This window comes from Kazachstania africana, chromosome 2 (genome assembly GCF_000304475.1).
Source record: "Kazachstania africana CBS 2517 chromosome 2, complete genome".
Classification (NCBI taxonomy): Eukaryota; Fungi; Ascomycota; class Saccharomycetes; order Saccharomycetales; family Saccharomycetaceae; genus Kazachstania; species Kazachstania africana.
In genome coordinates, this window is record NC_018941.1 from 576,136 (window position 1) to 600,326 (window position 24,191).

A 24,191-nucleotide genomic window follows, 5' to 3' on the forward strand; every position below is an offset into this window, starting at 1 on the left:
TCTTACCCACAGAGCTTACTCAACCTTCAGACATTTATGAGCGTTCTGCTAGATAACGCAATTTCACTAAATTATTGTGGGAGGAGAGTAAATGATGTATTTTTTCATTAATTTCCGCGATGAGCTATACAAAAAAATTGATATTGTTATAGTTACATAGACGATTATTTAATCACAGCATCTACAGTGTGCTTGGTGGCTCATTCTTCTTATCATGTGAAGCGTTATTATTGCTGATGAGTTTGTCAATTTCGTTCAACAAGGTGAAGTCGAAATTGTATTCTAAAGCGAAATCTGTACCGTGTGATAAAGTACCGAATAAGTCCGTAAATTCAGAGTTGATGTCATTATTGTTGTTAAAATTATTAGTATTTTCCGTAAACTTCTTGGATACTTCGTAGTTCAAGGTGTTTGAATCTAGAAATTCCAGAAATTCTTTATAATATTTATCATCAATCGAATCAATTTTCATGCATTGAATGGCTAAAATTACCGAGTAGACCATGTAAAGACTGCATTTTTCAAAAGTGTGAAATTTCTTAGTCCACAGCACTAACAAATAATGTAGCTCTTCTATACAGTCGTTTATAAGGTGCTTACTTTCATCAAAATCATCAATAAATGGTTTGTTATATGATATAAGAACGATGTAGTAATGAAACCACACATAAGTAGTAGTCGGATTGAAACTATCTAATTCTTTTAATTGCTCTTTCTCCCATTTCAAGTCAGGCGATAGATCTTTTCTCCAGTTATTTGCTTCAAAATTAAATTTCGATAAATATTCAGTTCTCTGTAATACAGTTTCAGATTGAATGAATATTTTGTTCGCAAAGATTTCAGTAATTCTTGATAAGACAATGAGTTTCTTGAGAGGACTTGCCATCGATAAGGGGACTCCAGGGTTATATATATAGTCTTCAATGCCTGTTTCAATATCCGGTAGTTCATCAGTCTCGGGGACTGTAGAATTGGACACTCTAAGCGACGTTGATCTACCGAATAGAACTGATATCAAATGGTCGGCAATGTAACAACCCCAATATATTCTACTTCTGACTTCAAAATCAATCTTTGATAATTCATCCTCGTAGACATGATTCCAAGCTTCAGGATTCAAATGCAAACCGATCTCATGTGCAATTCTAAATGCTAAACCAGAAAGATACCATGCCATCGGGTTTTCACCTTCACCAATATCGTAAAATGCTAGACATAGTAAAGTTTGGATAAGTGCCAACTTTGAAGATGACGTAGCCTCCGCCAATGATTTATCCTCTAGTTGAAAAATTTTCTTTAAGACAATTTCTTTTGCACGTTGATAATAATTTTCTGCTTGGCCGTAGAGTTCTTCTGTTTTGGTTGCTGCTTTACAACCTAGTGCAGCGATGGCGAAGACCAATTCCTCAGAGCAATAGTACGCTTTAGTAGCTGCATCACCGAAAAAGGCACTAAGAAAGGTTTCACGATGAATAAACATATAATGAGCTGGGTATAGCCATTTGAAGAAGAGTGACAATGAACGAAGTATCAGAGGACTTCTTGAAAGGTTTTTTAAAGTTAATTGTAACTGTTGTTGTCCCAAAGTAATTTTCTTTTTAGTGATTGATAGAGAATTTGAAGGATATATGCTGCTACCACCAATTGGTGATAATTTAGCGTGATTCATGTTCCTATTTAATGGGGACGTTGCTCTTAGTGGTAAGTCAGGTTTTGTAATAGGTAGGACACTATTTTTAGTAGGGAAAGTTTCGGAAGACTTTGTTTTGTTCAAATCTGACTTCGTGCTTGAAGGGAATGATATTGTATTGTCGATATAATTTTGATCTTTGATATAGGTGCCATTTCCGCCGGTCTCATTATTTGCAGGAACGGATATGTCATCTAATGGAACGGAGTTGATTATGTTCATCTTCTCTTCTTCATTTGTTGATTCTTTCAGCCTTCTGAAAGATGACTCCAATAATGCAATGCGATTCTCTAAAGTTTTAACATATGATGCGGAATGTCTGCTCTTCCTCAGATCTTCGCCAGTGAAGACACATCTTGTGCCAAATTTAATGCAAATGGAACATGGTTCTTGCATGTCACATTTTCTTCTCCTCTGTCGGCATGTAATGCAAGCCAGTCTTCTACTAGGTGTAGGTTTTCTTTCATCACTAACTGGACGTTTCATTATCAAAGAGCTGAGCCACTTTCTGCTGCTTCAATCGAACCCAATTATTCGAAGTTGGTCAAGCTTAATCAAGTTTTTTTGGTATTTATTAATTATGCGATGAGATGAGGAAAAAATATGTTGATCCAATCCGCTTAGTAAATGAAGAAGTCTTATGAATATCTATTAGATTTATATATATAAAAAGATTGTAACGCATATGTTAAAGAGTTGAATGCTTACTCAGCTAGGAACGAAACCACATTTTCACTGAAATCTGTGGGGTTATCTAGGAATAAATTGTGACCAGCGTCAGGAATTTCCACGTAGTGGACTGTATCCTTTAATTTGTAATTGCTCTTGGATAATAATTCAACCATGTTGTAGCCTGCATATTTATCCATCCAATCATGTTCACCATACACAAGCATGACTTTTTTAGCCCGTAATTTGAGTAGATTATCCATTATAGGGTCTCTAGCAAGTAAATTTTTAGAAAACATATTTGTAAAATTGTTTATTGTCACTTTAGGAAATGATTTACCGTCATAGAAAACGTAATATAGATAATTTTTGTATGCCACATCGGGCACTTTCTTGTAAGCCATGTCTATGTACTGTCTAGCCATTCTACCTCCCAAAGGCCCCATCCATCTTAAGATATTCAATTGATTGTTGAAAAGAATACTTGGAACATTGAATGAACGGGCATAATAAAGAGAAGCTGGATTTTCAAAATCTAGAGTATATTTCGTTTCCAACTCAAAATTGTTATTTAAAGAATGGATGTTTTTCTCCATACCAAGTGGCGACACTAAAATTAGGTCGTTGACTTGGTTTGGATGAGTGATAGCATATTTAAAAGATATGAATCCGCCGAACGAATGTCCTATAACATTTAATTTCTCAATCCCATGAAACTTGCGCCATTCATCTATTCTAGAAAGGTAGTAATTCTCATATTTAGCAAGATTGGCTTTTTCAATCTCTAAATCGATAGCCTTCTTTAAGGTAAAGCCATCTTTTGATTTGTTTAATGTTATCTTGAGATCTTTCATTTTTATCACATCTGATAATTCTGGTGCAGAAGAGAGACCGTTACCAGGAAGATCTATGGCATAAAGATCTTTAATATCTGTAGATAATCTATTGAAAGTCCGGTGAAAAGCCATTGATGAAGCCGCATAACCATGAATCAATAAAGTGGGCGTCTTGATTTTTGATGCGTTTGGATTGTGAAAATGCCATTCATTTATTTCATTATTAACCATTTGGTTAGTCTTCGTGCCTGGAACAGTCACTTTCTCCATGATTTTTTCTTCCAATGCCTTTAATTTGATATCAGTCATTGTAACAGTTTCTGACTTGGCAGCACATACTTTATTCGTATTAAAAATGGACGACAACATTTTCATATCCCCGTATGTTTGAAACTAGAAGCTTGTAAATACTGATATAATCTTGCCACCCACATCCATATATATATATATATGGATATGTGGATATTTCGATGGAAACTGCTCGAACGTTGTGGTTAAGCAGACAAAAGCCCCGAACAATTCTCGGCCGAATCTTAACTTTACTTAATAAATTTCTCGAAGAAAGTTTCCGTGGAAGCCAAAATTTGTCAACGTGACTTTTCGTACAAGCGATGGCTCACATGGCTTCGATTATGGCATTACAAAATCTTTAAAAGCTGCTGACTTAATTGAATGGTTTTTTGGGTTGGCTTACGTGCTGATATTGAGGATTTTTTTTGCAAAAACAATATGCGCAAGCCCGGAATCGAACCGGGGGCCCAACGATGGCAACGTTGGATTTTACCACTAAACCACTTGCGCTAACAAATTTATATCAATCCTTAGTATTTTTCATACTGACAATTACCGTTGGTCTTCTAACTGGTCTGATTCAAGAGAAATTAGCCCAAGTTTTTAGTGCGCAATATTCTCGTAATATTAAATCGCCTTTATACTAGATATAGTCAAAACATTTGATCAAAAGCGGACTTGAGAAGCTCGATATAAGTTTGGTTTTAAATCCACAACTTTGCTTATTTAAAGTGATATGGCTATGGATGTGCACCGATATGATGGGTATATGGTGAGATATCTTAATGATGCAATGGGTGATTTCAAATCATTGCTACTCCTTTTCATCTTGTCACCGGCCTTTTTCAAGTCGTGAAGTATTGCCCTTATCGGTATCTAGGTTATCATATAAGTAGGTTTAGCGAGTCAGAATATGACCGTAAGCCTTAGTAATACGTAACATTATAGAAGACCCCAAGAGAGCGATACACGCAGTAAGTTCTATCGTTCAGAATAAAATTCAAATCAAGCTTTAAGCTTTTAACTTTGAATAAAGATTTTAGCAAACAAAGCATAGATATCCTGGAAGGGTATCTATGTCGCTAATTAAACAGATTTCAGTAACCAACACTACAATCATTGCTGCAATGGTCACATCAAAAATGGCAGTGTTTTCAAATGTGTCAATCTCATTGAATCAATTATGAAAATTTATAAACGATGCCAAAAAAAAAGTCTTAAATTGGTTGAGAAACACACGATATAAAGCTTACAAGAGGCAGCTGGGGCACGAAATGATTAAGGGGACTAGTAGAAATGGTAAAGATACAACTGGAGATATACCATTACATATTTTTGATGAGCTTGAAAAGGTAGAAATTGAAAGACTCGGTGATACACATGGCCAGCGAGAAAGCAATTTATTTAATGATTTCATAGATAATACGGTTGATGAACGCCGAGATAGGATAATGCAGGACATGGAGACATCTACGTCGAATGGAGAAGAGGCTACAGATGAAGAGGATTACGTGAGCGAGGATGAAGACTATGAGCTTGCACTATCTGAAGCGCAAAGACATTGGGAGGAATCGTTACAGCAACTGAATAAGGCCCTCAATTGGGTGATATTGCCACTGCTGGGAAAATTCATGGGACGGAAGGCTGCCACATTTGTTTGGAAGAGAGTTGCTGGATGGTTCTGGTAACTATTTGAATGCAAATAAATATGATACTACGCCGATTTAAGAAGGACACTCCTCAGACAATACCCATTCTTCCAATCACATTACTGAGCATCCAATAACCAGCATCGATATGCCTGAGGGTACAACTTGGAACGACTATATATATATATATATGTATACATATATAATCCTGTGCATCTTCGCACAGGATACACATACTTAATGAGTCACTAAATTTGAAATTTCCTCGAAGGAAAAAATATAAAAAATTCAGAATTGGTGAAGGCTATCTGAGTGTATAGTAAAATCTAGTCAGAAAGACCGTTGAAACATTGCTCCTTTTCAGTAAAGAAAGATGGTAGCTTTGGAAATTGTTCCAATTTTGGGTAAGAATATTATCCATGTTGGTTATAACATTGAAGAGCATATGATTGACACCATAATTGGTACATGCAAATCATCTACCTATGTTGTCATCAATGACTCTAATTTGACTAAAGTTCCATATTTCCAAGATATTGTCTCAAATTTGGAAGCTAGATTGCCAGAAGGCTCAAGATTACTGAATTATGTGGTCAAACCAGGCGAAATTAATAAGACCAGAGAGACCAAAGAAATGATCGAAGATTATTTATTATCCATGGGCTGTACTAGAGATACCGTCATCATCGCAATTGGTGGTGGTATTATTGGTGATATGATTGGTTTTGTTGCCTCTACTTTTATGCGAGGCGTCAGAGTCGTACAAATTCCAACATCATTATTAGCGATGGTCGATTCGTCAATTGGTGGGAAGACTGCCGTTGATACTCCACTAGGTAAGAACTTTATTGGTGCCTTTTGGCAGCCAGAATATGTCTTAGTCGATATCAAGTGGTTGAAAACTCTTCCAAGGAGGGAATTCATTAACGGTATGGCGGAAGTCATCAAAACAGCATGTATTTGGAATGCCGATGAATTTATAAGACTTGAAGTAAATGCTGACCCATTTTTAGAAATTGTAAACAATTGTCAATCAATTACCCACAAGAATAAAATTACTGGAAATATTGAAAAAATTTGTGATTGTAAGATTGAAGATATTTTAGACCATGTTTACAGATTGGTCCTGGAAAGTATCAAAGTTAAGGCTGAAGTCGTCTCCTCAGATGAAAGAGAATCAAGTTTGAGAAATTTATTGAATTTTGGACATACCGTTGGCCACGCATATGAAGCAATTTTAACACCTCAAGCACTTCACGGTGAATGTGTTTCAATTGGTATAATTAAAGAAGCTGAGTTGTCTCGTTACTTGGGTATCTTATCAACTACCCAAGTTTCCCGTTTGTACAAAATCTTGGTAGCTTATGGACTTCCAGTTTCACCAAATGAACAGTGGTTCAAAGAACTTACTTTACAAAAGAAAACTCCATTAAATGTTCTCTTAGATAAAATGAGTATAGATAAGAAGAATGATGGTGCAAAAAAGAAATGTGTTCTATTGGAAAGTATTGGGAAGTGCTATGGTCAATCTGCGCATGTTGTGTCCGATGAAGATTTGAGATTTGTTTTGACTGATGAAACTTTAGTTTATCCTTTCAGCAACGTTCCAGAGAACCAAAATAAAACAGTTATCCCACCAGGCTCTAAGTCTATATCTAATCGTGCTCTTATTCTTGCAGCCTTAGGTAAAGGACAATGTAAAATTAAAAATTTATTACATTCCGATGATACCAAGCACATGTTAAATGCTGTTAGCAAACTAAAGGGTGCTGAAATCACCTGGGAAGATAATGGTGAAACTGTGGTTGTTCAAGGTCAAGGCGGTAAAACACTAACAGCTTGCGAAGAATCATTATTTTTGGGTAATGCGGGTACAGCAGCTAGATTCCTCACTTCTGTTGCTGCCCTTGTGAACTCCTCCTCAACTAGGGATCATGTCATCTTAACAGGTAATGCCAGAATGCAACAGAGACCAATCGGTCCCTTAGTTGACTCTTTACGTGCTAACGGTTTACAAATCGACTATTTGAAGAATTCTGGCTCTTTACCTATTAAAGTGCACACAAACTCTATTTTTAAAGGTGGAAGAATCGAACTGGCTGCAACTGTCTCCTCACAATATGTCTCCTCCATTTTAATGTGTGCACCATATGCAGAACAACCTGTTACATTGTCTTTAGTTGGCGGTAAACCAATTTCTCAATTATACGTTGAAATGACCATTAAGATGATGGAAAAGTTCGGTATCAAGGTTACAATGTCTAAAACAGAGCCATATACTTATCTTATTCCGAAGGGACACTACATTAATCCAAGTGAGTATGTCATTGAAAGTGATGCTTCAAGTGCTACATACTCATTAGCCTTTGCTGCAATGACTGGAACCACAGTTACTGTCCCTAACATTGGCTACGAATCTTTACAAGGTGATGCAAGGTTCGCTCGTGATGTTTTGAAACCAATGGGCTGTAAAGTCGAGCAAACTGCGACTTCAACCACCGTTACTGGCCCTTCAAAGGGTTCGTTGAAGCCATTGAAACATGTCGATATGGAGCCTATGACAGATGCCTTTTTAACAGCATGTGTTGTTGCTGCTATGGCGCACGATGATGATCCGACCTCTGGAAACATCACCACTATTGAAGGTATCGCAAACCAACGTGTTAAAGAATGTAACCGAATCGAAGCTATGGCTTCAGGCTTAGCCAAATTTGGCATCAAAACGAAAGAACTACCTGACGGAATCCAAGTCTATGGTGCAAATTCACTCGACGCCTTGAAAGTGCCAAATGAACCAATTTCTACTTATGATGATCATCGTGTTGCCATGAGTTTCTCCTTACTAGCTGGTATTCCTAACCTTGAACAGAAGCTCTCTGAGCCAACAAGTACGAGAATTTTAGAAAGAAGCTGTACAGGTAAGACATGGCCAGGATGGTGGGATGTTTTGCATACAACTTTAGGTGCCAAATTGGATGGTGCTGAACCAATAACTAACCTACAGACAAAACTAAATAAAAGTCTTGTTATCATTGGTATGAGAGCTGCTGGTAAAACAACCATAAGTAAATGGTGTGCTGCTGCTTTAAATTACAAACTAGTTGACTTAGACGAACTGTTCGAAAAAAGACACGGTTCAATCAAGAAATTTGTAGCAGAAAAAGGTTGGGAGCAGTTCCGTGTTGAAGAAACTAATATATTTAATGAAGAGATTGAAAATCATGGTGATAGTGGCTATGTCCTTTGTTCTGGTGGCGGTCTCGTGGAAAGTGAAGGCTCTAGGATTGCTTTGAAGAATTTTATAGCTGATGGTGGTTATGTTCTTCATTTACATAGAGATATCGAAGAAACCATTGTTTTCTTACAAGGCGATCCAACTAGGCCAGCATACGTTGACGAGGTAAGAAAAGTATGGGAAAGAAGAGAACAATTGTACCAAGACTGCTCTAATTACACCTTCTTCGCTCCACATTGTACTACAAAAGAATCTTTTCAAAAGCTTAGAAGGGCATTTGCTAAGTTCGTTAGCACAATCACTGGAAAGAGGCCAATCAGTATTCCTAACAGGAGGTCAAGTTTCGTATGCTTAACATTCCAAGATTTGAATGACCATATCGAAAACCTAACGCCTATTACTTACGGGTGTGACGCTGTTGAAGTAAGAGTGGATCATCTTGCAAAACTTGAACCAGATTATGTCATCAGACAATTATCAACACTTCGTTTAGCTACTGATGGTTTGCCGATAATTTTCACCTTAAGAACAAGGAAGCAAGGTGGACAATTTGCCGACGATTCTCACGAATTATTATTAGATCTGTTCAAACTAGCCCTACGTGCAGGTGTTGAATTTGTAGATTTGGAATTATCTTTACCTACTGATATTCAGTACAAGATACTAAACAGTAAGGGAAATACTAAGATTATTGGATCCCATCATGATTTCGATGGGGTTCACCCATGGGACGATTCTGAATGGGAAAACAGATACAACCAAGCTCTATCACTAGACGTTGATGTTATTAAATTTGTTGGTACAGCCAAGTCTTTTGAAGATAACTTGACTTTGGAAAGATTTAGACATTCCCACAAAGCTAAGCCAATGATTGCTATTAATATGGGTGAACTTGGTAAGGTTTCACGTGTTTTGAATACAATCTTAACACCAATAACATCTGATCTTTTACCCAACACCGCTGCCCCAGGTCAATTAACGATAGCTCAAATCAACCAAGTATATGCAAGTATGGGAGGAATCACAGCCAAGAACTTCTACGTTGTTGGTAAACCGGTCGGCCACTCCAGGTCACCAATTTTGCATAACACAGGTTACAAAGTTTTGGGACTTCCACATAAATTTGATAAATACGAAACAGACTCTGCAGAAGAAGTTAAGGAGAAGATCATCGATGCCCAAAGGGGTAAACTTGGTGGTTTAGCTGTGACGATTCCTTTGAAATTAGACATCATGAAGTATCTAGATGAAATTTCAGCTCCTGCCAAGGTTATCGGAGCCGTCAACACGGTTACGCCTCTTGAAAATGGTACATTGAAGGGTGACAATACTGATTGGTTAGGTATCACAAATGCACTATTATCTAATGGTGTGCCTGATCATGTCTCTGGCCATGCTGGTCTCGTTGTTGGTGCCGGTGGTACTTCTAGAGCTGCTGTCTATGCCTTACATCGACTTGGGTGTGAAAAGATCTATATGATAAACAGAACAACAGCTAAACTTCATGAATTGAAAAACTCATTCCCAGCCGAATATAAGATTGTAGTCATCGATACAGTTGAACAAGCTGAACAAGTCATCGAAAACGTTGGCATTGCCGTCAGTTGTGTCCCTGGCGACAAGCACTTGGATGATGTTTTATTAGGTAAGTTAGAAAGACTATTAATCAAGGGATCAGGTTCTTCCTTCCCAGCTACTTTATTGGAAGCTGCTTACAAACCAGCGGTCACCCCAATTATGAAGTTAGCCTTCGATAAGTACAACTGGAACGTCGTTCCTGGTGTTGAAATGCTTGTCCATCAAGGTGTCGCACAATTCCAGCAATGGACTCAAGCAAAGGTTCCCTTCAAAGCCATCTTCGAAGCTGTCACAAGAGATTAGAAGTGGCTTCTGTATACTGTCTTATATAAATTATTTATTTTGTGATGATTGAACGTATCTTTGACACATAAGGCGTAATGGGACTTCTATCGGACCGAGAAATATTAAACGATAACATTTCCTTCGAAGTATTTAAGAGCGTGGATAGAGATATTTTAAAGAAAGTGCATTGTTACTTCTCGAATTCAAAGCCATTAGCTTATCATCTCTCGAGCAGTGTCACAAGTTCAATATCAACACAGATGTCTCAATGGAAGGTAGCAGTAATTACAGGTACTAATAGGTATGTAGCGATGTAATTTTTTTAGGAATGCTGACAATGAGTACTAACCATCCCTAACTTCACTTTAATACAGCAACCTTGGGTTGAATATTGCTTACAGGCTAATCGAAAGGGAGGATCCCAAGAATCGACTAACAATTGTAGTCACTTCTCGCACATTACCTCGCGTAAGAGAAGTAATTAGTCTCATTAAATCTCACATCAAAAAAATTGATCGTCCTGGTGTGATTGATTTCGATTATTTATTGGTTGATTTCACCAATATGGTAAGTGTTCTGAATGCATACTATGATTTGAAAAATACGTACAGTGCTATTCATTATTTTTTCGTAAATGCTGCTCAAGGTGTCTACGATGGTATTGACTGGGTCGGTGCGACAAAAGAAGTATTGAATAGTCCCTTAGCTGCGGTTACATATCCTGAATATAAAATTCAAAGAGTTGGAGTTACTTCTAAAGATGGGATGGGCCTTGTATTTCAAGCTAATGTGTTTGGGCCTTATTACTTACTCCAAAAAATATTGCCTTTACTTATGGAGGGCAAAGCCACGATAGTTTGGGTCTCAAGTTTAATGTCAGCCCCCAAATATTTATCACTCCAAGATATAGAATTGTTAAAGACAAATGCATCATATGAAGGTTCGAAGAGACTGGTGGATTTGCTACATATGGCAACTTTCAAAGAAATGAATTCAAAGGGGGTCAGACAGTACGTAGTACAACCTGGTATTTTTTTAAGTCATTCATTCTACAAATATTTGAATTTCTTCACGTTTTATGGTATGCTCTTTCTCTTTTACTTGGCGAGATTACTGGGTTCACAATGGCATAATATCGATGGTTACAAAGCTGCGAATGCTCCTGTCTACGTCGCCACATTAGCTAATCCACAGTTTGAACATCAAAACAGTAAATACGGCTCCGCAGTTTCATTTGATGGAATTGAATATATTGAGAGGACGGATATAGACCCAACTGGCTGTAATGATGTCTTAAGTTATATAAAATCAAAAGAGAAAGAATGGGATGAGAAGCTGAAAGATCAAATCAAAAGAACTAGGATACCAATCTGAGATAATCAATTACACGTTTTCTACACATATTGTACATAAATAAAGGTATGTATTTACAAATAGCAAATTGAATAAAATCAATCAGAAAGGCAATTTCATTAATAAGGAACTTTTAAGAGTATTCCTACTTATTTAGTGACATCAATGAAGCAATAAACGTTAGAATTAATCTTGAACGGACTTCATTTATATCTTCAGGAACTAACCATATTAAAGCACCTAACTTTCTTGCGATAGAAATGGCCAATCTTGCGTTGGCATAATTATCTTCAGGAGTGTTCGTTGTTGTAACTAACTCGTAGTTAACATAACCTGGCGCAATACCATTTAAGACATCTAATAGGAAGTGAGCATTAGATAGCTGTGGATCTTTGAAGGAACGGATGGTCGAAGGTTTGCCACCTTTAGCAGCTTGGTCTTGAGCCCATTTGAGCATTTGAGCATCTGAGATATCCTTCCCGCTGGTTGATAGTGTCTTCATAGTATTATTGATATTTCTACGCATTAATTGCCATACTAAACCTAAAGTTAATAATTTATTACCATCGAGTATGTCTGAACCCTCAATACCAACCAAAGAGAATCCATTTGCTTTACCAAGTTCAACAGCATAGTTTGTATTTTCTAAGGCCTTAAATCTGGATAACTCAACATCTGGATTACTTTTTTTATTAACATGCTTTTTATCAACGACACCTGGCATAACTTTTTCGTATGCTTGCATTAAGACTAAACCGTCCTTCAAATCTTCAAACAATGAGACAATTGGTGGATCAACGTCCAATGAATTTAACCACAAGGTGAATACTCTGGCTTCTCTTTCACCTTCAGCATCAAATTCTTCAATCTCAGGCCTTTCCTCTTCTTCCACTGGTTCCAAACCAGGATGTGTATTGAACAAATGTGCAACAAAAGCCAAGTTTAATTTTGGATTACCTTTAACCAAGGCACCTGGGGTTAAATACTTTCTGCAACCCAATTTATCAGCGTTCTGTAGAATTTGTTCAGCTCTATTCATCAAGTCGGAGGTTTGTAATGGTGCTTTAGAACATAAATCTGGTGCTAATTGGTTTAACAAAATAGTGTAGTTTTCACCGTCAGAAACATCTTGGGAGAAGTTTGATACTCTTCTGTTCCAGTTTGCTTGCTTTAGATGGTAATTAAACCAACGTAGTAAGATTTGTTCAGGAGGTAGTCTTAGGAATTGTTCTAAGGTCTCGTCATCTTCTAGCAGACGGTATAATTCTGGATGTAACTTAATATCAATTTTACTCAAAAGACCTCTTCTGATGATTTGCCAAATTAAACCAAGGATTAAATGTTCTTTACCTTCGATAATATCTTCTGAATGGACATTAACGACAACACAGCCAATTGCCTTAGCTGAATTGATGACGATATTGGCATTTTCACTGGCTTGAAAATTATTCAAATTTTTCCCGTTCTTGGGTTTATTTAAAACTCTAGTATCGATAGTATCAGGCACAGAGTCATTTATCAACTTTGATAAAACTAAACCATCCCTACATTCATCGAATAATTGAAAAGTATCAGTTGGGAACGGTAACAAATGGCCAATATCTACATCGCCACTTAATACAGTGTTAATATGCTTTGTAAATTCTGTTCTTTCTTCCTCATTGATAGTATGTGTTGTACCAGTAGTTGAACCACCAACAATGATCTTAGCCCTTGAGCCAACACCTCTGTGCTGTAGGCCAGACTCTTGAGCTTCACTGGTAACCATTTCCGTGTTTCCTCCGGCTACATTGAAACTAGTTTTTGGCATAGAAGATGCAGCCATACTTGGACCCTTTGTATCAGACTCTTTAATCTTGGAAATTAATTCGACGTAATCATCTAGTTCGACACGGCCCGAGGCATCAACAGAGACATGTTTTAAGGTTTCTCTAGCAATGTCGTAAGGCACATTACTAGTTTTAGAAGCGCTATCAAGCGCGGTTTGTTTGTCGACCCAACCTTTATCTTCAATATCGATTTCTCTGAACTTCTCAATGGTCGAGAAAAGGTCTTCTTGGGTTAAAATGGGGAATTTTCTTTGCAATTTAACAATATTCATGTGCTACTAAACCAGTTATTAGGTGGAAATGACTCGTCCTTGGAGTTTTCTGATATGAGATGAATTGCAATAGATAACTTTTCACTACTCATCTTTTTGCCTCTCTGCCCCCTTTCGAGAAATGTCGATGAAATTTTTAGGACGACAAATATCTGATACGGGTAACCCGCAGGACAGAGTGACAGAAATAAAGCTTCTAACTTCCTGACAGAAGGTCACTTTTGCTGGAACCAGGAGCTTCAACAAATAGGACGATGCTGGAGTACTTCGACCCAAATGGTCCTGTATTTAGATAAAAAAAAAATAGTGATCAAGAAGTGTTTTGAAGGGCTGTAGTTACGAATTTACCTAAAAAAATGGAGACACCCATTAAGTTAAAGTATACTAGTCATTGGTTAGAGTACTAATTTATCATATCAAAATGACAATTCACAGAAGTATAGATACAGAAGCTATAGCCATGAACTAGATTTTAAATTTATGATCGTTTAGCTAGTATATTTTATTTAGTCGAGGAAGGACAGGCCTATCCATATCAACATAATTAACCATGAATTCCAACATTACTTCGTCTAATTAAGAAATTATGGCCTCTTTTGAGCCAAACACCGACCAGTAAGGTATTAGTTTAGGCGCGTCCAGTTGTAAATTATTTGAGACGCGTGTGTATCAAGTGAAATGAAGTTTAAAAGTTTAGTTTTCAGTCACTAAAATATGTAAGAGTGAGATATTCTATGTCTGGCATAATTGCAGAGGCTTAGTTACTTAGGCGATACTTCCTAATTTCCAAAATGGAAATGATTTAGGACAGATTTGGTTTTGTTTTCTTTCTATTTTAGGCAATGAAAGGTAGTTAATACAGCGCCCATGACGGTGGAATGTTCGGTCATGAGAGCATATTTTTAGTTGCAGTAATCATTTTAAACTGTAGTTGTTTTCAACAGTAAGAGAATTTTCAGAGTTTATGTTTTGAGCTGGTTCACAAATATTTTCTTGAGGTGGGAACAAAATATTAACTTGGACAGACGCAACATATTATCTTGGAAAACAAATAAATTATTCCTTCATAAAGAAAAGATTATTCTGCATTAGTCAGGCACATATATTGTTGTAGCACTACCAAAAGATAGGCAACTAATGACAGACACAAAGTACAACTTTTGTTGAGAAAATGTCTGCTGGAAATGGCAATATACCGACATTTCAATGTTTTGATAGTTAGCATGACTAATTTAGAATGTTATAGAAGATATGAACAATAATTATGGTGTGATAAACACGATTATTTGTTGACACGAAATATTTATGGCGTGATAAACACGAATATATATTATCATGCAATAATTATGGTACGATAATTATGACAACGTATTGACTCATAAATTTATAACATGATAATTGGCATAATTCAAAATGTACTGGAAAAGGTATAAATACTCAGGTGACCACTGAAGTTTGATCAAAGTTTGTATCACTTTATATTACTTTATATTATGATTATATTTTATATATAACGAGTGCATTATTTGGTATAACCACGGATTAATAAGAATTACTTCAATAACTTGACTGACATCCACAACATGAACACTATTAAAGAAAATAATATAAAGGGATCATCCTCTGATCTTCCTTCACGTCAATCTCAGTTTTATTCTATACGACGCTGTATTTTTTGAAAATACTTTAAAAACGCTCCTCTGCCCTGATTTTTGCATTCTTTTTATTGACCATATAAGCATTGTTGAATTGGCGCTGAAGCAGTTGATGGTTCTGTAATTATGCCCCCGAATTTACTAACAGAAATTGCGTTGCGAGCAGTAGAAATTATATAACAACAGCATGTTAAAGATGTATCAATAGAATGGCCCTCCTTAGTTACTTTTTTGTAGAAGACTGCGTTATTAGCGAGCCTACCTATAATATGAATACCAAGTAGCTTCAGAAGATTGTCGGATTAACTTCCCACCTTGCTTACAAGTGCAGATACTACTACTGACGTGAAGGAAGATCAGAGGATGATATCTTTATATTATTTTCGTTAATATTGTTCATGTTGTGGATGTCAGTCAAATAATTAAAATAATTCTTATTAATCAGTGTTTTTACCAAATAATGCACTGGTTATATATAAAATATAATCATAATATAAAATAATATAAACAGATCATCCTCTGATCTTCCTTCACGTCAACTACTTTAGTAAGTAACAATGCAAAATTGTTCCTCTATCCATCTATGTTCTTAAACCCTAGATTTCTGTAAGATTAACGCATTTAAGCATGTTCAGCAGAAGAGAGAGCTTCAGTCAGGAGTTTAAGAATGTTATAGAGGCAGAAATTGAAATCTCAAAAATCAACAAAGTAAGCCTTGTTGGCGCAATCGGTAGCGCGTGTGACTCTTAATCACAAGGTTAGGGGTTCGAGCCCCCTACAGGGCTTTCTTTTTCACACTATTTTTTTCCACAACTGGACTCAGCAGGAGTATTAAAGAAGATATACTTGCCATAAAACGTCCTAGGAGAGTCCTGCAAACCTTCTTACACTGATGCACGTACCAAGGAATTTGTCGGATTAGGCTGTTGGTCCAATCAGCCATTGCGGAAAGCGCCCTTTTGAATGAGGCTCTCACTAAAACGACTCGAAAATGGTATTCGTTCTGTGCTGCGTCGCCAGCAATCACATATAGAAAACGGAAGCGTCTCTCAATATGTAATATAAAAAATATTTTAGGAAAAGAGAACAGCAAACGTTGTAGTTACATAAATAGTATTAAGTAAGGACAGTACCTATTCGCATGTTTGCATGCAGTTACAATTTAGATTTCGCAGATGAACCTTTACAAATACTTAATATGCTGGTACCATATAAATTATGATATCAGTTTTTTACTTGGAAAAGAGGAGTTCTTCCTTTGTTTACAAGTAACTTTGCTTCTGAGGGTGAATTAAAATTTGAAAAGTTTTCTAAGTCTGGGCACGTATTCTTAAGCCATAAATCGTAGGTTTTATGACAAAACGGACTAGAGCCTTGGCGTGATTACAAAATTTGTTAGCCTCCATTTTTTGGTCTAAATTTTTTTCAAAACCTTCACTAAATAACCGATACAATCTTCGAACATTTTCACACAATCACCGCAGGAAGCAGGAGGGTTCGCAAATGCAACCATTACTAATACTTACTTAAACATACATGAGATGGCTTTCCAGTCTGCAAGATACTTCTATGTCAGAATATAAAAGGACATGTTTTTCACGTTGATTAAATTATTTCTTTTCTTAATGTATATTGTCTCGAAGGTGGCAAGACAAATATCACTGTCAAGCTAAAACTATCAGATTATTATTAGAATACTTATGACTTGGAGCTAATTCCAAGTAGTATTTGAGGAATGTTTATTCAAAAAAAAGGCTTCCGAAAAGAAGGAAAAATGTCTACTGCACAAACAGAAATGTTGAAAATAAATAAGTAAACTTATATGCAGATGTGTATATGCTAGAATATGATTGGGCGTGATGTATGAAAATGGTAATTAAGCGATTGTGGTGGAAGCTGGGCTTAATGTGATAGTAGAGGCTGTTGCTGTGCTTGTTTGAGTAGCAACTACCTCTACTATCACATTAAGCCCAACTTCCACCACAATCGCATAGGAAATAATTCCTCTCCCCCACACTACTATTGTCATACCACTTATCTTTACGAACTATACATAATATATACACAATTAACGTCTAATATTTTCATGAACCTCAATTAACATTTCATGGCCTTCCTAAAGCACTGTGATGATGATGATGATGATGATGATGGTACCCCCGTTACTGACTCATTATAGCAAAGACTTACCGCCGGAATGCTCGAGCTAACGCATGATTACCCTGCTAAAATGCAAAAATAGACCGTTATTTTTTCCCCCGTTCTCTTGGCGTGGCATCGAATCTTTTTAATGAGGTGACTTCGAGAGTCGCGCTGTCAGAATTCTGAAAAAGTTTAATTTCGTGGGTACTTCTCGCCTCGAAGATAAGGTTAAGATGCTGCAAGAATTTTTGAAAAAGCGAAGCTATGTAAAACAACAAAAGTTAACAAGGACTACACGCCCACTTCTATGTAAGTTATTCTAACAGTTTCCACTAGTCTATTTCACACTTCTTAAAGTATTTGAAAGCTTCACTTGTTAAAGTTCTTCGAGTTCGAACAGAGTCATAAATTTCATTGAAATGTAATTCTCAACCCAACAAAATTGGCATTCCTTAATCCACTTGCCTCGAAAACAGAGTCTTTTTGAATGTGAAGGAATTATCATACTTTTCAAGTACGTCGAAACATCCCGGATTGAAATAGTTATGAGGGTTTTGAGCGTCATAGAGAGAAGAAAATGTATCAAGTCAAGCCAATTGAATTGTCAATATAGTAAGTAGCATTTGCTCTCTGGTAAAAGAGGCAAAATATGACATTAGCATATACATAAACGTTCTATAATAAGCTTGTTTCAACGGTATTATAGAGATGTCAGGGCAATAACGGCCATTTCAAACACAGAACAGAAGCTTAATTCATTCTTGAGCGGCGTTATAATTACCAAACAAAATACGTAATAGCCCCTTAGATTAGAACGGTATTTGATTGAAAACATCAGAATACACACATTGGCCTAAATCATTGCTACTGCTTGGTTGAAATAATTGTTGCACCAAGTTGTCGTCACGATCCATTCACAAAAATTTCGGACCCTTCTTTGTAAGTCAAAAATGTAAACCGTATGAACAACAGGCAAGAACGCTAGAGATACTAGTTGCATACAGACTAACTTCTGTCTTTGACTATTCAAATTATGGGGTAAGCCATAGAGTTGGCATAATGTACCCTTAAAGTTTTAACAAGCACTTCCAACAATTTTTCATGGAAAGAAGCATAATAGTTGTCTCTCATAAGCTCAAATAGAAAATATGGGTTGAGTTAATGACAATCTCTATAGAAAACAGACTGGAATACCATCAGAGTCTCTTTTTTCGTTTTGATAATTGATCTTTCTTATAAATATAATGACATTTTTCTTCCAGTGATCCCAATGATTTAATAGGGTTTTCTTTAAGCTCTCTCCGCAGGGCAATCAACTCTTCATGTTCTTTTAATAAATCTCTGTGTCTCGTACGCTTCTCTGAGTAACTATATTCATTGAATAAATTGGAATAATTCAAAAACTTAAGTACCTCCTTATGTCTGTTTTTGGGGTCGCCTATCTCAAAATTGAACGATTCGGGATAATCTATTAAAATGCTACCATTTTCTGCCTCATCATCATCGTTACCGCAGTCCCAGTGAATATCTGGCCTAAACGATTCACTATCTCCTAGATTAGTGTGGAAATGTTTATGAAATGTGAGGACATGCAAACTTCTTTCATTGAAGAGATAATTCTCAATTCTGGTCTTACATAAAGACTTCTTGTCACTGAAAGGAGAATAATCATATGCAATATTAGCTTCATTAGGGTTATCTAATCCAAAGCCATTCGTATCTATATCATACTGAGTTGGGACTGATTTTTCTGGCATCTTTTCTTCTTGTTCCACTCTAGAGTTTCTAACTGGCCCCCTTCTGGGTCTTCGTAATGGAGTAGTAAGCAGGCTCGATATATTCCCATCTTCGCCCTTTTTCGATCTTGATGAAGTCCACGACACAGAAAACGGCGGTAATTCAAATAGCGAACTAGTTTTCTTTAATCGTGCCTTGTAGTTACTACCATTACCAGCAGCCATATCAGCAAATTTCCCAGTTATTATATTTCTAATATCACTAAAAACTTGTACGTTGTAACTTTTTTTGATGTTCCCTCGCCTTTTGTAACTTGATTTTCTAATGTGACAAATAATGTTTCGAATTTTATATAAGATGCAAAGTTGAATATGTTATATATCAGACCAGACCGCTTAATGTCAGTTTCTCTAGGAAAGGTGACAAATCATCCTTCCTAATTTCTATTATGGCACTCTCAAAGTTGTCAATCTTGACTTTAGCACCTGTTTGCGCAGTAATTTGTTGGAAAGCCATGGCAAAATTATTTAAAATTGGTTTTTTAGTCTTTGTCATATCAAGACCTCTAGGATATCTTGGTGAAAGCCCTGCTACTAGGTAAGTGTCGGTGGCCTCACTCAAAGACGCAAGGACCATGGGCAGTAACTGCTTATCCTCTGATTCCGCACAGCATTCGATTAGCCAGTTACCTAGTCGTAATAAAGTCAAAGGGTTCTGATACAAGGATAAATCTGGACCATCTTGCAAGACACATAGTCTGTAAATCCTCAGATGTTTAATGAGCCTCTTTTCAAGAATTGCGACACCCGTATTGAAAACTGCCTTTTGTAAAAATTGTGCATGTTTTAAACCTTTTTGTAAGTATTCAATTTTGTTGTCATCCAATGCATCCCAACTTAGCCAGAAATTAGATATCCATTGTTTTCTGTTTTGTTCCATTAGTTTGACAATATTGGATTGTTCCGTTTCCGTATCCTCCGTATCATTGTTGTTTGGGTCCTTACTTGCAACACTATGAGTTTTTGTTATGGAGTCTATGGAGCTTCCAACTTCTAATAAAGAAGTGATAGCTTCAACAAACTCACTTGCACTAATTGAACCCCTGTAACCAAACGTTCTTACAAATCCATCCCTGACAATATCTTGAAGACCGTACCTATCCAGATTTCTCTCAAAAATCAGCCCCAATTCTCTCTTAATTGAATGGTCCATATAGATCCAATGCTCATGCGCCGTTGTTAGAGAAATACCCATTCTGGCGAACATTTTGTGAAGCCTCTTCTTACCATTTTCATTCCATAGAGACAATTTGGCGTTAACAAAATTGGAATAGTAAAAACTATCGTATAATGAGGAATGCCTCAAGAGAAATAGGTAATAATCCGGCTGCACCTCCAATGAAAGAGCGTCTGGTGTAATTGGGTTAGTCCCATTGGCAACTGTGGTACTATTACTGCTCGGTGACAATCTTTTTACCTCGTCTTGCAGTAGAGGGAATAATCTATTGTAAACAGATGAATATGTATTATCTAGTGACGTAACACCGAGAATTGTCAACCATAAACCATCCAAATTTGTTTCACCGATCGATGACAATAACGAGTATACCTGGGAAGAGATAGAGTTTACGACTGTAGTACCTTGTGAGTAATATTCTTGAATTGTATTTTCATACTGATGCATCATCTTTTTCCTTTGCTTGATGATTTTCTTTCTAGAATCAACTGGATGTGACCTTTTCCTTTTATCATCGTTGCTTTCCTCATCATCGGTGTCATCGTCATCATCTTGGTCTCTCTCATCCTCATCCGTAACACTATCTTCAGTATCATACGAGCCATCATCTTGACTATCTTGATCTGCTTCTCCCTCAAGCTCTAATAATTTGAAGTATGCACTTTTCTCGTCATCCAGTGAATCCTCGACGGTACCATCGTCGAAACACTTGACAATATCTGATCCAAATAAGTTATCTAAATTCCATGGTCTATGACCATCGAGCACGTATATGGTTCTCTTGATTTCTCGTTCCTGTCCTTCTATATCGAGGAATGTTTCAACATCAATAAACCCACCAAATCCGACTAGAATAACGGAATTTATGTTGTCGTCCAACTTGCTATAATGTAACTTCAATTCAGAGTAACCAAAGATTGGAATAATTTGCAATTGAACCAACTGTTTCTTGAAAGTGTATGATAGCAACTTTGTTGCACATAATGCATCGATATTCAGACAGGATACAAATATCACCAACTTACACGACGTAGGACTTGAAGAATTCTTGATAATCTCATTAAACGCTTGCTTATATTGGCTTAAACTGTAATACATGCTAGTCCTGCAAAATATATAAGCCGAGTATGACCTCCCACTGGTTATATGACAGTGTAATAATCACTGTCTTACTTAAGCCAAACGCGTTACAAATTGGATATAAATATTTCATAGAAATTAACGCGAATCAGTTCGAGCAATGACGAATTTGCCATTTTGGACTCATAAGAAGCTTACTTACTAAATAACCAAATGGAAGGAAGACAAATTTCCACTTATCAGTCAGGAAGCATCGCATCGATTTCTGGATAAGCAGTGTGGACAGTTTCTCCTTTTGTACTACTTTGAAGTATTGCTGTCGAACTAATTAAGTGTCACTGGAGCAGTCACCGAAAACGGAATCGATGAGCTGTTCTTAGAAAAATTATCAATTAATAGTTGAAACACAAGAACAACGCTTGAAGGAATATATACATTGTTCTGATAGGATCCCCGCTGGGTTATTAGGGTATATATAAATTAAAGAGAATGCTGCATATCACATTTACCGTTTGTGTGTTCTTACATGTCCTAGCCGTACACGGTTTCATCTTTAATTTCAACCAAAATCAGCATCAGCAACAGCAGGCACAAGAATCTTTCGAAGATAGAGTGCTGAACAATAATTGTCCTGATTATCTTTGCCCTGATACTTTAGAATGTGTAAAATCTGCCATAGATTGTCCATGCCCTTATCCAAAATCGCAATTAAAATGTATCCTACCTCATCAAGATAATTATATTTGTATCTCAAAACCTGCTATACACGATGTAAAGATAAATGCCATTTATGACGATCCAGTACGGGGACCAAAGGCCCACAACAAAGGACTAAGAGATTGTGGGTGGGTGAATGATGTATTTCAAGGTAATATGTAAGATCTATATACATGCAAAATATTCTAATCTCTGTTCTTACCTGGTACCCATCTCCTATATATGACTTCACCAACTTTACAGTTCGTAAAAATTGTCGTCAGATCTTTCTTTTGCCATAATTCCATTACTTCTTCATTGTTTAACATCACCTCTACGTAGCATAAAAGTAAAGTCTTCTTCGCACCACTGGAAACACGAGAAAGAGTGGAGTACCAAGTATAATCATTAGAAGCTTGACTATCGATTACCATAACGCAAATCTCAGCGTGTTGGAAAGGGGGCCCTCTCTTATAGAGAAGATAGTCAGTACCAAACTTTATTCCTGACCTTACACACCATCCATGTGATCTATAATGGTGGTATGCAACGTATTTATTTATAAATCTATTAATCGTTTCGCAATTAGCATTTTCATGAAATAATGTGTTCAAAAGGTCATCGCTTCGAATATTCAGTACAGGTATGGCAAAAGACAAAAATAGGGCTTCTACAGGCATCAACTCTAGAGACTCGTAATTTACCAAATCAATATCCAGACTAGTTGCTGCATCTTTTTGTTTCCATATAGATGCAGACAAGCTTTCTTGCTTTTCTTTGAAGTTCCTCAAACTTTCCCTTTCAATTTCTAGCAGTCTAGTTTCTTCCTTCACAATGCCTTCAATATCTTCAGCACTATTTATATCTCTCTTTTTTCGTAGCTCATTCAACCGTTTTGTAATCTTTTCACGCTCATTCTTGAATTCTAACCTTTGCAATCTTCTTCTTTCAGTGATGGCTTCTAGCACATTTGTGCTACTATCATCATTATAAGTACGAGAAAACCACGATGGCTCACTTCTTGACAATGTACCTGTACCAAAAAAGCCATGCTCCCAAAGGTATGTCATAGATTCCCTCTCAGTCACCATAATTTGACCATTCTTAGTTATGGATATAGCAATTTGCGATGATTCATAATTCGTGTAACACTTATACAAGTATATAGCCCACGAGATAGGGTTATTGGAATTCAAAGTGGGATGGACTGGTAATGGATAAACATATCGTTTATTGCTTGCGTTACTGTACTTCTTAACCATTCTTTGTTCTTCTTGCTGAAAGGTGAGATGGGCATCTGCATTTTACTGAAAAAATAGACAAAATTTTATCAATGAAAATATATATAAATTCGTATCATTGACCATACTACTACGAGTTTATATTTTACGTACAAGAGTAAAGAAATGCTAATAAAGATAGAATCAGATACCGTTGTAGTCTTGAGAAATCATTGTGCTCACATCGACGTGTCTTCGAGCAACGTTGTAACATTTTTATCATCACTTCATACTAAGCAAAAATTAGCCTTAATATATAAAATTTATCGAAATAAGACTGCGTTCTAAGAAGTCTTGCTACGCACCAACTGGTACATAAATTAGGCAGCAATCTAATTTGCCCATCAATATAGCAGTTCTTCAATGAATCAGTCTTGTCTTCTTGTTGGTTTTAAGTCTTTGGCAAAAGAAAAGTCTTGTCACTTCGCTTTTCCCACTCTTTATATAAAAAAAGAAGCAGAAAAAAGTGTCTTCAAATAGAAAAATATTGAGGTGTAGGGATGTTGCAAAGTATAGTTAGGGCATATAGATATTGCTGATATAGAAAGTATTCCTAAAAATACAGTATTTTACACTAATATACAAGTCAGTTATATTGCTAGGTACGATATAGTATGCAGTTTTTATGCACTGATTTTTTTTTTGAGTAATACTTTTTTTTTCTCTAACATAGAGACA

General features: G+C 36.5%; 10 protein-coding genes and 2 non-coding genes across 12 annotated transcripts; 5 read left to right on the forward strand and 7 right to left on the reverse strand.

Annotated features, from left to right (window-relative positions):
* Positions 1-181: 181 nt before the first annotated feature.
* Positions 182-2,176, reverse strand: CHA4 (Cha4p; the record flags this gene model as incomplete). Its single annotated transcript, XM_003955665.1, has 1 exon — positions 182-2,176. One exon carries the CDS (start codon positions 2,174-2,176, stop codon positions 182-184), a length of 1,995 nt encoding a protein of 664 aa, XP_003955714.1.
* A 218-nt stretch (positions 2,177-2,394) lies between these two features.
* Positions 2,395-3,570, reverse strand: ICT1 (lysophosphatidic acid acyltransferase ICT1; the record flags this gene model as incomplete). The annotated part of the gene is made up of 1 exon (XM_003955666.1): positions 2,395-3,570. One exon carries the CDS (start codon positions 3,568-3,570, stop codon positions 2,395-2,397), a length of 1,176 nt encoding a protein of 391 aa, XP_003955715.1.
* A 355-nt stretch (positions 3,571-3,925) lies between these two features.
* On the reverse strand, positions 3,926-3,996 carry KAFR0Btrna11G. The gene has a single exon. It is a non-coding gene; the product is annotated as a tRNA-Gly (tRNA).
* Positions 3,997-4,760: 764 nt separating this feature from the next.
* On the forward strand, positions 4,761-5,174 carry MIM2 (Mim2p; the record flags this gene model as incomplete). Its single annotated transcript, XM_003955667.1, has 1 exon — positions 4,761-5,174. One exon carries the CDS (start codon positions 4,761-4,763, stop codon positions 5,172-5,174), a length of 414 nt encoding a protein of 137 aa, XP_003955716.1.
* A 334-nt stretch (positions 5,175-5,508) lies between these two features.
* On the forward strand, positions 5,509-10,251 carry ARO1 (pentafunctional protein ARO1p; the record flags this gene model as incomplete). The annotated part of the gene is made up of 1 exon (XM_003955668.1): positions 5,509-10,251. The coding sequence occupies one exon, from the start codon at positions 5,509-5,511 to the stop codon at positions 10,249-10,251; it is 4,743 nt and encodes a 1,580-aa protein (XP_003955717.1).
* A 242-nt stretch (positions 10,252-10,493) lies between these two features.
* ERG27 (3-keto-steroid reductase) lies at positions 10,494-11,607 on the forward strand (the record flags this gene model as incomplete). Its single annotated transcript, XM_003955669.1, has 2 exons — positions 10,494-10,534; positions 10,608-11,607. The coding sequence occupies 2 exons, from the start codon at positions 10,494-10,496 to the stop codon at positions 11,605-11,607; spliced, it is 1,041 nt and encodes a 346-aa protein (XP_003955718.1).
* A 124-nt stretch (positions 11,608-11,731) lies between these two features.
* On the reverse strand, positions 11,732-13,687 carry SAC6 (fimbrin; the record flags this gene model as incomplete). Its single annotated transcript, XM_003955670.1, has 1 exon — positions 11,732-13,687. One exon carries the CDS (start codon positions 13,685-13,687, stop codon positions 11,732-11,734), a length of 1,956 nt encoding a protein of 651 aa, XP_003955719.1.
* A 2,367-nt stretch (positions 13,688-16,054) lies between these two features.
* On the forward strand, positions 16,055-16,127 carry KAFR0Btrna8K. Its single transcript has one exon. It is a non-coding gene; the product is annotated as a tRNA-Lys (tRNA).
* Positions 16,128-18,680: 2,553 nt separating this feature from the next.
* Positions 18,681-19,445, reverse strand: APC9 (anaphase promoting complex subunit 9; the record flags this gene model as incomplete). The annotated part of the gene is made up of 1 exon (XM_003955671.1): positions 18,681-19,445. One exon carries the CDS (start codon positions 19,443-19,445, stop codon positions 18,681-18,683), a length of 765 nt encoding a protein of 254 aa, XP_003955720.1.
* Positions 19,446-19,602: 157 nt separating this feature from the next.
* On the reverse strand, positions 19,603-21,555 carry CDC45 (DNA replication initiation factor CDC45; the record flags this gene model as incomplete). The annotated part of the gene is made up of 1 exon (XM_003955672.1): positions 19,603-21,555. One exon carries the CDS (start codon positions 21,553-21,555, stop codon positions 19,603-19,605), a length of 1,953 nt encoding a protein of 650 aa, XP_003955721.1.
* Positions 21,556-22,026: 471 nt separating this feature from the next.
* On the forward strand, positions 22,027-22,416 carry LCL2 (Lcl2p; the record flags this gene model as incomplete). The annotated part of the gene is made up of 1 exon (XM_003955673.1): positions 22,027-22,416. One exon carries the CDS (start codon positions 22,027-22,029, stop codon positions 22,414-22,416), a length of 390 nt encoding a protein of 129 aa, XP_003955722.1.
* Positions 22,417-22,439: 23 nt separating this feature from the next.
* Positions 22,440-23,495, reverse strand: SEN2 (tRNA splicing endonuclease subunit SEN2; the record flags this gene model as incomplete). Its single annotated transcript, XM_003955674.1, has 1 exon — positions 22,440-23,495. The coding sequence occupies one exon, from the start codon at positions 23,493-23,495 to the stop codon at positions 22,440-22,442; it is 1,056 nt and encodes a 351-aa protein (XP_003955723.1).
* Positions 23,496-24,191: the final 696 nt, after the last annotated feature.